This window comes from Diorhabda carinulata, chromosome 6, assembly GCF_026250575.1.
Source record: "Diorhabda carinulata isolate Delta chromosome 6, icDioCari1.1, whole genome shotgun sequence".
Taxonomy (NCBI): domain Eukaryota; kingdom Metazoa; phylum Arthropoda; class Insecta; order Coleoptera; family Chrysomelidae; genus Diorhabda; species Diorhabda carinulata.
In genome coordinates, this window is record NC_079465.1 from 29017613 (window position 1) to 29030350 (window position 12738).

General features: G+C 30.2%; 2 protein-coding genes across 6 annotated transcripts; one reads left to right on the top strand and one right to left on the bottom strand.

Annotated features, from left to right (window-relative positions):
• Positions 1–366: 366 nt before the first annotated feature.
• Positions 367–9491, top strand: LOC130895441 (gastrula zinc finger protein XlCGF57.1-like). Of its 2 annotated transcripts, none has more exons than XM_057802719.1 (2): positions 367–814; positions 1523–6996. In XM_057802719.1, exons 1-2 carry the CDS (start codon positions 514–516, stop codon positions 2713–2715), a joined length of 1494 nt encoding a protein of 497 aa, XP_057658702.1. In that variant the 5' UTR covers positions 367–513; the 3' UTR covers positions 2716–6996. The 2 variants fall into 2 exon arrangements, with proteins under 2 accessions (XP_057658702.1, XP_057658703.1); XM_057802720.1 differs by lacking the exon at positions 1523–6996 and adding an exon at positions 8610–9491 and having other exon boundaries at positions 412–814.
• On the bottom strand, positions 4409–12481 carry LOC130895439 (gastrula zinc finger protein XlCGF57.1-like). 4 transcript variants are annotated; one of them, XM_057802715.1, is made up of 2 exons: positions 12073–12450; positions 4409–7992 (listed from the first exon to the last, which is right to left on the bottom strand). In XM_057802715.1, the coding sequence occupies exons 1-2, from the start codon at positions 12374–12376 to the stop codon at positions 7064–7066; spliced, it is 1233 nt and encodes a 410-aa protein (XP_057658698.1). In that variant the 5' UTR covers positions 12377–12450; the 3' UTR covers positions 4409–7063. The 4 variants fall into 4 exon arrangements, with proteins under 4 accessions (XP_057658698.1, XP_057658697.1, XP_057658700.1 ...); XM_057802714.1 differs by having other exon boundaries at positions 7862–11388; positions 12073–12481; XM_057802717.1 differs by lacking the exon at positions 4409–7992 and adding an exon at positions 8104–8527 and having other exon boundaries at positions 12073–12424.
• Positions 12482–12738: the final 257 nt, after the last annotated feature.

Below are 12738 nucleotides of genomic sequence, written 5' to 3' on the forward strand. Positions count from 1 at the left end.
AACGCTAATGTCGCTGTTCTTAGTAGCAGTGCAAGAGAATTAGTTCACCCAGTTCACTGTACTGCTTGAACTACATCTTCGACATCAGACGAATGTAGAATATCAAAAAGGACTAAATCGTTTTCCATTATTGTTAATACTACAAGTTCAGAATCACATCAAATAATCTCAAAGACAACAATCAACAAATGCTCCATTGCTCTCTGCATTATATTGCTCTTTGTGTCCAATCGAACTAATTCTATACACTCATGAACTTTCCTGAACTTGTCTAATTCAGTTCAATTCTATTGCAACTACCAAAAACAAACCTCATATTCATGTTAACCATTTGTTCGAAAAGGTTCCAAGGTAATAACAAAATGCGCATACTTTTTCTATGGTTTTAACTAACAAACATGTTTTGAGGTTATACGTGTCTAATTATAATTAAAATGATAGTTATAAATACATTTACGATTAAATTGATATAATTAAGAACTTGGAAATACAGGAAAGATTATTAACAAAGAAATGGATACCCAAAATTTTGAAGAAGAAATTGATATCCACAATTATTCTCTGTCGAATATCGATATAAAACAAGAATTAATTGACGAAGAATCTGCAGAAAAAATTCAAAATGCAAATGAACAAATAAATGGAATTCATTCAATCAAACAAGAAATCAACGATGACTTGAATACAATTAAAATATTAGATAATAATGTGGATGTATCTAATGAAACAAAAAGGAACGTTTGCAGTACTCACATCATACTAAACAAACCCGTGTATTCAAAATTTGCCCATAGAAAGAGAATTAAATCAAAAGGTAAGTTGAGCTGATTTATGATTGCTTTAGTGTTACATATAAGACTTTAGTATATTTTTTATTCAATTATGAGAGCAAGATGTAACTACATATGGTTTCAAATTTTCATTTTTTTCGGACTAAACTATTTCATTACCAATTAAAAAACCAAAATCTAGAGAGATCATCGATATAATTGATTTTTTAATAGTATTATAGTAGAAAATATGCTTATTCATTGAAATTTCATGTTCTTAATTCCAGTAATGACTTTTCAATGTATATATGGGAATTATAATTCCCTGCAATAAGTATAACATTTTGAAATATTTTATGCTATCTTTCTTTATTAGTTTAAGAAGTACATATAAAAATGCCAATCAGCTTTATTGGCACTTGGAAATATAGCAAACAGGAGATTATCATCCTGTCTGATAGCCAAGCAGTCATTACAGTTCTAGGCTTCAATGCCATAAGATTTAAGCAGATTTTGTAATTTCTTAACAAGTAAAATAAGCTAGGTAAGAAGAATTTCTATAACAGTCTACAGGGGTTGAGACAGGCAAATATACTCCTGGCAAACACAGGTTGTAGCTCTGACTGGGCTACATGCACACTTTTTATCTTTTATTTCTTGTATATTTTTCATCTGTTTTTACCCATAACATGCTTATGGATATAAATATATTAATTCTTTCAAAAAATTATTTATAAATTTGTCTTTAACAGTTTCAGGACTGTTTAGAAATTGGAAGTATATGCAACCAAATGCTATGGGATTAATGATATGTGCATATTGTGGGAAGTTATACACAAAACAAGTAGAATTGTTATGCCACTTAACAATGAATCATTGTATGAAACTAAACAATTTTTATAAGATGAAAATTCATCATAAAAGTAAAAGGGATACATTTATTATGAGAAATCTTGATATAAAACATGAAATAGAAGCAGTTGATCATGAATTAAAAGTGGAGCTGCCAGACACTACAAACCAGTTGGATGTTACCAATAATTTAAATTCAAGTGTACAAAAGGGTTTGAAATCAATTCAAATCAAATCAAATATGCATTCACATACTTACACAAGGACTAAACCATTCAAAGAAAAGCCATTTCAGTGTGATATTTGTCATAAAATTTTTTCACAGATCAAAGGTTTGAAAATACATTTGCGTAGTCATACAGGAGAAAAGCCATTCAAATGTGACATTTGTTTAAAAACTTTTTCAGATAGCAGTAATTTGAAGAGACATTTGCGAAGTCATACAGGAGAAAAGCCATTCAAATGTGATATTTGTTTGAAAAATTTCTCACGTATAGGAAACTTGAAGTCACATTTGAGTAGTCATACAGGAGAAAAACCATTCAAATGTGATATTTGTTTTAAAACTTTTTCACAGTCAAGTGATTTGAAGAGACATTTGTGTACTCATACAGGAGAAAAGCCATTCAAATGTGACATTTGTTTAAAATCTTTTCCGCATAAAGGTGACTTGAAGAAACATTGGCGTAGCCATACAGGAGAAAAGCCATTCCAATGTGACATTTGTTTGAAAAATTTTTCACGTATAGGCAACTTGAAGTCACATTTGCGTAGTCATACTGGAGAAAGGCCATTCAAATGTGACATTTGTTTGAAAACTTTTCCACATAAAAGTAATTTAAATTTACATATGCGCTGTCACACAGGGGAAAAGCCATTCAAATGTGACATTTGTTTGAAAACTTTTCCACATAAAGGTAACTTGGAGAGACATTTGCGTACTCATACAGGAGAAAAGCCATTCAAATGTGACATTTGTTTTAAAACTTTTCCGCTTAAAGGTAACTTGAAGAAGCATTTGCATATTCATACAGGAGAAAAATCATTCAATGTTGACATTTATTTGCAACCATTTTCTAATGAAAGTATTTAGAAGTAAATATATGCAGTCATAGGAACATGAAAAATATGGAAAATAATTAATTTTTTGACATGATATAAAAAGACTATTGTTAATTCTGTTCTATAGTTAAATTGTAACATTACTTTTGTAAACTTTTAATTTAAATTTAATAATTTTTTTTAAAAAACTGACTTTAAAGGCCTCGAAAATTAATTGGCGCAGTCAGTAGGATATTCGGGAGTTTGCGTATCGAAAGTGGACTTTTTGTGAAACTTATAACCGGATTAAAAACATCCATTATTGGCCGAATTTAAAGGAATCAATTCAAACTTATATTAACATCTGCGAAATTTTGGAAAGTTTTCCGAACATGTGAATTTGTAGATTTACTGTTACTTATTAGTTACTGTGTCATAATAATATCAGTCATTCACTTAGGATTATGCAATTTCATAATTTTTTTTATTACTCCTAGTGAAAACTCTAATCTGTCGCTCAGCTGGCCGTAAGCGTTTGTTATGACTGCAATGGAGTATCACTTCCATGAATGACTTCCTTCAAGTTCCAATTCTAAATTATGTCAACCCTCAACTTCTATAATCTATTCACACTAACATAAGTATTATCGTGAGGTCACAAGTTTTTCAATAGATCTAAACTGATCTAAAGTAATTGAGCATTTTTTTGAAATTTGTATGAGTTTATACACCAAACCCGGTCAAAAGCTACCACAAGAGGTTTAATATTGGATGATCTTGTTGAAAATACCAATAAAAGAATTGAATTAGCTAGAGGCAGTTATTGTCATGATCGCGATGCCCTGTGCGCCAATATTGTGGAACTGGAAGCACTCATTGGACTAATAAATAATAGTAGAAAATCTGTCAGGACTCCTCCGGAGAACTGCTGGGAATGTTACCATTGGTAACTGGTTTACAAGTCTAGACCTGATTAATGATACAAAAAACCAAGTAGAGCTTCCTCTATAATTCAGTAACCCAGTAAAAATTGCTCATTGGTTTCATACATTCCAAAGCAAATAAAATTTTTGGATAAAGCAACAGATTAACCAGAAATAACTATGATGTATAACGCAATAAAAGGTGGAGTGGACATAGTAGACAAACTTCGTTCTGTTTATATAAATGTGCCAGAAATACACAAAGATGGCCAATGGTAATATTTTCTACTCTATGCTAAATGTAACAGTTATAAACTCTTATGCTATTTCCAATTCCAAAATGAAATCTCCTTGGTTATTTGATTTTTGATTTTTCACATAAATTGTAGATCTTTTTATTACCAACTTTGCTATTCAACTTATATTCTCTTCCCAATGGGTTTCATCTTACTACTTTGTTGTTTCAAACATTATCGAACCTGGTGTATTCAACATTTTTTGGGGTTTGAAAATAGAAAAATCAAATAACAGTTAATCTTTAAGTGAAAAAGATTTAATAAACAAAGTTTTAGTTAAATCAACATGCAAGATTGCAAAATATCTCAAGTCAATATAACGGAAAGTTCTATAAACAGTGAATCTGAAGCCATAAATGTAAAATTATCCATGGGGAGTTGATGGATTTATGAGTGTAGGGACAAAAATCCGTACATTTTTAGACAGCTTAGCAAGTAAATTATAGGCACTGACTGAGATTGTTATTGTTTCTCGTAATTTAGCAGTTGTCAAATGTCCCAAGTATAAACATTACGTCTCTGTTAGAATTTTAGTTTCAAGTGTGGAAAATTTAAAAGAAAAAAGCGACGTGAAATAACTGCAAAGCCTTATGAAAAAAATCAGGATATGAAAAAATCGTTTACGGTACTTTGTAAGAATTGGAATAGCCAGACAAACACTGGGAATCAGCAACTTACTAATGTAACAGATTATAGTTCAAAAATCAAGAAAATCAGTTCCCAAATTTTCTGAGAAGCAACAAATTGAACAAAAATCAAAATTTAAAAGTCACAGCAACGAGTTTTCGCCCGATAAAGGTTTGGAAATCATTATCGACAAGAGTGAAACGACGAATAATAAGATTTATTATAGACAGAGAGGTGAGGAAATAAATTCAAAAGATACGGAATGTTTAATTCGAAAGTATTGGTATGTTTGGCGATATCTTCTCGTGGTTGCTCTGGAAATTGTGTAACCGCCAAAATATACGAAAAAAAGATTGTTAGGTCTAGATTAATGCAATTTTTAAAGAAAAAGCTGCCCATTGTGCAAAAGAACATGGTTGGAGCTTTTACATAGTTGAATATTCCGTTCCTGACTAGTCTAGGAATGGTCCAATTGTTTATCAACTGAGGCTAATTGAACGTTTTTGGCGAAATTTAGAACGAAACGTAAATTCTGAAAGTATGGAAACAACACTATACAAGAAGAATTAACAAAGAGAATTTTGAGCACACTCCGGCAAACGCCAGCATTAAATAATTTCATGCCACATTTATATAAAAACAAAAACCACTTAGGAAAGCGAGCAGACTGGATGCTGATTCATTTATATAAAATGTGTGTAATTATAGTGAAGTTAAGAATTAAATTAAAACAGTTTGTGCGAATTTTTGGCCCCAAACCCTTATAATGTTTATTATGTTGAGAACCAGACCTTAGCTATCCAACCTACTGTTTCAGTAGATTTCAAAAGTGTTAAAATTAACAGATAATTTTGGTCTGAAGTATGAAAAAGTTCAGACTTGTGATATAAACGACAGAAAAAACGTTTCTGGTAATAGTATCAAAATTTTTAATAATTTCATCTTTTCGAAATCGAAGAAACAAGCAACTGCAACAGTTTTTCGTAGTAGTGTTGAATTGTATTTTTGAAATTCTCTTCATTGGATAGTTATTGTCTGAAATATTGAACAAAAATGCTTTTCTTGTGCTAATATTCTAGGATAATGAATCCTGAATAAAAATTGTTAGAAACCGAGCATACAGATGAGAAGCAACATTTTATAGGTAAATGTAATAATTATAATAACAGAGCAAACCGCTGATAAATCTACTAAACCATTAACAGCGTCAAACCTGAAATATTTTCAAGGTACACTTAACGTTGAGTTAAATAAACGTTTAAGTTTATATTTTATATGTTAAGTTTTTGAAATTGATAAATTAAATGAATTACAAGCTTTCATTAAGGTAAAACCTTTCAAGGTGTTAATTTTTAAATAATTTCAAAATTTTTATGTACCTAAATAAAGGGGGCGTGTTGCTAATGCTGTTCTTAAGGCAATTCTTATTTAGTGAACAGACCAGATTTATGTATATTTACTACTCATGTTAGAAAACAGATTGTTGGGTTATGTAGAACAATTGACAAGTCCTTTTTGTCTATAGTCTATTTCAGAAATGTATGGAGCAATAAAATGGGGAATTCCGTCCAGTTTGGCTCAGATTAGGTGTAGGTCTTGAAATATTGTGGAGGGATTACTTAGGTAGTAGATTATACAGGTACGTTTTGCGTTTAACAGGTAACGTTTAACCTTCTATTAGTGCCTCTAATTAATTCCAACCCTATTTCAGATTCAGCTTAACCATTCACCATTAGGGCAATGGTACTTTATCCAAAATTTTTAGACCTTTATTTGTATTTACTGTTAAACCGTAAATAGTGTTCACGGTCAGTGTTGCCACAATTTAAAAGCTGAATGTAAAAATTGAACTAGAAAATGTACTAGATTGTACCAACTTCAAACAAATTTAATAAAATTATAGAAAGATGTATAAACATAGGTTTGAATTAATTTTTTTTTTCCCAAAAATAGACTGTGTCAATTATTATTTTAAGGATGAAAAATTTATATAAAGTTTACCGATAAAATTAGCAATGCAGTACAAAAATCTCACGATCTAAATATAAATCAACTTGGCTCTGTTTTCTAATTATTGTTACAATCTAGTACAATTTCTAGTTTATTTTATTAAACGAAAATATAAAATAACTTTATATTTGCGAACGCAGGGAAAATGTATTCGAAGAAAGGAAAAATGTACTAGCGTATAAAATACACTAAAATGTACTAAAATTGTACTAGCTCTGGCAACACTGTTCACGGTATTATAAGATTAGCAATAAAATGGCGACATTTACACCAACGAAAAGATGTTCTAATAATTATTATTTCAAATGTACACGATTGCATAAAATAAAAGTGGCTTAAATATTCGTTGGGTCACTCTGTGGTCTCTTTGCATACCTAATGAGATTTTATTACTCTATACATTACTGAAATAAACTATAAGATATTCTTTTGTACAATGTAAAGCTGTTTTGCACCAATAAAGACTCTTTTATAAAACGGTCGTTTTACTGTAATAGAAAATCCCATACTTGATTCTCTATTCACCTGTGTAAAAGTTTTTGAACTACCCTTTGAATGGCTTTGGATTTGTATGCTTACGCAAATGTCTGTTTAAACTGGTTTTCCACGAAAATGTTTTCAAACAAATGTCACATTTGAATGGTTTTTCACCTGCATGATTATAGATATGTGAATTTAAATAAGCTTTCATTAGAAAAGTTTCCGGACAAATTTCACACTTGAATGGTTTTTCTTCTGTGTGGAAACGCCTATGTTTGTTTAAGCTCGTTTTCCATGAAAATGTTTTCAAACACACGTCGCATTTGAATGGCTTTTCGCCTGTATGACTATAAATGTGTGAATTTAAACAAGATTTCCGTGAAAAAGTTTCCGGACAAATTTCACACTTGAATGGCTTTTCTTCTGTGTGGATGTACCTATGCCTGTTTAAGCTCGTTTTCCATGGAAATGATTTCATGCAAATGTCACATTTGAATGGCTTCTCTCCGGTGTGTTTACGCAAATGTGAATTTAAATGGCATTTATGTATAAATGACTCCGTGCAAATGTCACATTTGAATGGCTTCTCTCCAATATGTCGACGGATATGTGATTTTAAACTTTTTTTATTTGCAAAAGTTTTAGAACAAATTTCACACTTGCATGGCTTCTTTACTTTGTGAGCGGGCAAATTATCTGTAACCCTATTATCTGGCAATTCTGTTTTCAAATCATGTTCAACTATTTCAGTTTTATTTTCCGCATCTTGATCAATATTTCTGAGAATAGTTTGGTCAGCCACTTCATTTTTTATGCAACTTGTTTTAGAGTGAAATTTCGCTTTATATATTATTTTCTTCAATTTTTTAAAATGATTTGTAGAAAAGTGGCAAAGGTACTCTTTTCGTTTTGTGTATAAATTTCCACAATATTTACATACAATAATCCCCGCAATAGTATTTAAATTTACACGTTTTCCATTTTCCAACCGTTCTGAAAAAAAGAAATTTAAACTAATTTTCCAAGGAATTTTCTCTTAATAATGAAACATCCAAACATTATACGTATTCTAACACGTTTGAAATGGTTGATAAGAAAGAATTTGCGAGCTGTTTGTTAATTTACTTGAAAACGTTCCCAAAAAAAATAATTTTTCATCGAATCTTTGATGAAATTCAAATACATATACTTTAAACTGTCCTCTAAATGTAGACCTGAATGTTTTATAACTTTGTGCACTAGAATTCGAAAAATTTACTGTTTAACACTGCATATGATCATGTGATCATTAGTTCGTCATAAAAGAATTCCTTTCCTGTAAATCATTTATAAGAAAAATGTATCAATAAAAAAACTAGGCAAGCGATATTCATTTAATTGTAAAAGTACTTGTTAATTATCAATATTTAATTATAATAAAAAAAATCAAAATGTTATATACACTGCCGAGTATATTATCAGGTCAGTTGTAACATAGTTTCCTGACTGTTTCCTTCAATAAAAAGAAGTTTCTGTTGTTGAAAGTTTACTGAAAGTAATGAAAATAAATAACACAGGCCAACGATGAAAAAACTTTTTTACTGAAAATACCTTATTCTTATGTTTTTTAGGTTGCTGAATCCAAATATGATGTAGGTATCATCAACCAACATTTTTAGGATTTAATAGCTTTTTTTATAGTTTAAATAAAATTGAAAAAATAGGTCTAATGAACCAAGACCGACTCCATACCTATCTAGGGGTATTTAATGAACGAGGATGATGTTGGTAGTACTACTGAAACACATGCTAAACAGCTGATGTTTAGTTTAGTTTCAACCTAACCTCAGTTTCACGTTTCAGATTCCTGTATGTACATGCGCTCAGTACAATGCCTAATCGCGGTTGTAAAAACTCAGCTGATAGTTTTTGCTATATTTGTGATGAGTTTGTTATTAAAAAACTCCAAAGAAATATTACAGACTTTGTAAAAAAGGTTTATCTAGCATACTTTGGAACTGAACCTGGAAATCGGGATAAATCTTGGGCGTCGCATAAGATTTGTTATGTATGTGTTGAAGACCTTAGAAAATGGTCAAAAAAAGAGAAAAAAACACTTAATTTGCTGTTCCTATGATGTGGAGGGAACCAAGAAATCATTCCGATGACTGTTACTTTTGCAGTGTTGATATTACTGATCATAACTCTAAAAATAAGAAGGTAATAAACTACCCTAACCTTCCGCCCGCTATCCGACCAGTAGGGCACGGTGTAGATTTACCGGTTCCTAAACCACCAAAGTACTTAAATTCTATTGTAACAGAAAAATTTTCTCATGTACAGTCGGAGTTAGACGAACACGATGAAGAAGTTCAATGTGTTACAGAAAATGTAGAGCCTAAATTGTTCACTCAGGTCGAGCTTAACAACTTAGTTAGGGATCTGTTTTGATTCAATTAATTTGTTGTTAATAAATAAATTATCTTGTCACATTAAAAACTATTATAAAACAACAACTTCTGTGGTCAAAATAGGCCTCAAATCAATGCAATTCATTCCACATTGTTTCGTTAACTAACAGTCAGTACTTATTTTGAAATTTTCATAATTTTTCCATTTATTTTATATGAATTTCAAAAACTATAGAAGCCCAATAACAAACTCTTTGAACTGAAAGTTTCTGACCAATTTGAATGGCCTTATACCTGCATGCCCATAGAAATGAAAATATTTAACTTAAATTTCTGTAAAAAGTTTTTGAGCAACTGTTACATTCGAATGGCTTCTCTCCAATGTATTTACATATCTTGTTTCAAACTCTTAGTAAGACAGTCACATTTCTTATATGGATGGCCTCTCTCTTGTGTGACTAAACAAACGTGAATTCAATTCATATTTATGTAAAACTCTCGAGTGGCTTTTCACTATGGTTACAAATATGTGAATTTAAATCATCTTTCAGTGAAACATTTTCAGCACAAATTTCACAGTTTAATGATCTCTCGTTTGTATGATTGCGTAGATGTCTGTCTAAACTTGTTTTCCATGAAAACGTTTTCAAACAAATTTCACATTTGAATGGCTTTCCGCCTGTATGTACATAGAAATGTGACTTCAAATTAAATTTCTGTGAAAAGGTTTTTGAACAAATGTTACATTTGAATGGCTTCTCACTTGTACGATTACATAGATGTCTGTTTAAACTTGTTTTCCATGAAAACGTTTTCAAACAAATGTCACATTTGAATGGTTTTTCTCCAGTGTGTTTACACAAATGTTGTTTTAAACTCTTTTTATATAGAAAAGTTTTAGAACAAATATCACAATTGAATGGCTTTTCTCCAGTGTGTTTACGCAAATGTTGTTTCAAACTCTTTTTACGTAGGAAAGTTTTAGAACAAATATCACATTTGAATGGCTTTTCACCTGTGTGTCCATGAAAATGTAAACTTAAATTACACATCTTTGAAAAAGCTTTTGAACAAATTATACATTTGAATGGCTTCTTATCTCTGTGACAATGCAAATGTGAAATTAATTGATATTTTTCTGAAAAAGATTTTGAACAAATATCACATTTGAATGGCTTTTCTCCAGTGTGTTTATGCAAATGTTTTTTCAAACTCTTTTTATGCAGAAAAGTTTTAGAACAATTATCACATTTGAATGGACTTTCTCTTGTGTGACTAAGCAAATGTCTATTTAATTCATATTTTTGTAAAAATGTTTTTGAACAATTGTTACATTTAAATGGCTTTTCACTTGTGTGACTATAAATATGTGAATTCAAGTAATCGTTTCGTGAAAAAGTTTCTTGGCAAATTTTACATTTGAATGGCTTTTCTCCTGTGTGGATACGACTATGTCTCTTCAAACTCGTTTTCCATGAAAAAAATTTCATACAAATGTCACATTTGAATGGCTTTTCACCTGTGTGAATACGCAAATGTGAGTTCAAATGACATTTATGTATAAATGACTCCATGCAAATGTCACATTTGAATGGCTTATCTTCAATATGTCTACGTATATGTGTTTTCAAACTTTTTTTATTTGCAAAATTTTTCAAACAAACGTCACATTTGAATGGCTTCTCTTCTTTGTGAGCATGCAAATTATCAGTGAACCTGTTATCTTGCAACTCTTTTTTCAAATCATGTTCAACTATTTCCGTTTCATTTTTCACATTTTGATTTCTGATAATAGTGAAGTCAGTTAATTCACCTCTTGTGTAAGAGTTTTTAGGGCAGAATTTTGTTTTATAGATTATTTTCTTAAATCTCATAAAATGATTTGTAGAAAAGTGACAAAGGTACTCTTTTTGTTTCGTGTATAAATTTCCACAAAATTTACATATAACAATCCCTGCAATAGTGTTTGAATTAACGTGTTTAATAATTTCCAATAGTTCTGAAAAAAAAAAAGAAATTCTAAATAATTTTTAATAGAAATTTGTTTCAAGAATGAAAAATATAAACATATAAATTTCTAGACATTTCAATTGGTTGATAACAAAACCCTTCCATTTAAGGTACCTTCAGATTTCAGTGGAAGTTTTGTCAAAATTGGGGATTTGGGGTTTTTTGCCCATTGAGACTTTTAATCAGCTTCTTCCAAACTATCATTGGGCTAAGTTTCAGAAAAATTGGCCAAAATTCAATTGCCCTAAGGATTGAGCAGAGTCCTTTCATTGTGAATGTGATTCTGTGTGAACTTATTTGAACTCTAAATATTTCTATTTAAATATTTATTTTTGCTAAAACCTATTTTTTGATTTCCACCCAAAAAATTATAAATGGTATTATATAAAAAAATATCATAAAAGATCAATTTCAACACTTCTATCTTTGAAACAGGACTCAAATCAATTTATTCACATAGTTTAATAGTATGTACACATTTTAGAATTTTAGGTAGTTCTCATAATTTTATCATGTATTTTTAATAAATTTCAAGTAGTATAGTAGCTCAAGACAAACTCTGAAATGACAGTTTCTGACCAATACTACTATTAAATTCCTAAGATACCACGCAAATGAACATTCTGAAATAAAATAGGTGCAACTAAATAGTCATCAAATGTATTTTACTCACCTTTTGATTTAGGTCGAATTCCATATTTCACTTTTAGATATTTAAATTTGTTTCCAATATTTTGTATATTAACGATACGGGGACTACTCTTCTCTTTTTTAACTTTAATCGTATATTCTTCCATCGCTTTATTTGTATTTAGATCATCATCAATTTCTTGTTTTATAGGATGCATACTTTCATCAATTAAATTTTGAAAAGTTGATGTAAATATCTCGTCTTTCATTTCTTGTTTAATACTCATACCCCACGCAAAACCATCGTGTGTATATATTTCTTCTTTAATAAATTTTTGTTCTTCCATATTAAATATATAAAAATTATAATTATTAACGGGGTATGTTAGGTTCTGATGATTGATAAAGTTGAAATACTTCTTTCATCTTCTTTACCATAGACTACATTGTCTGGGTAAACAAGCCATTTTGGGGTTAATACATGGTAATGAAATCTTTAATCCAGGTTTTTTATAAGGATAAATGCATCCAGAGCTCCAAATTAAGAATAAACATCTAACTAACCCTATGTAACGTGCTTTTTAAGTTATTCATATTCTACATGAAACTATAAAGAGCCTACTTTAACTGCGTTCGGCTATGTACATCTGTGATTTTAACTGTTCGATATCGCTCGGCAATCTACTTTATTCATTTATGTAATACTCCT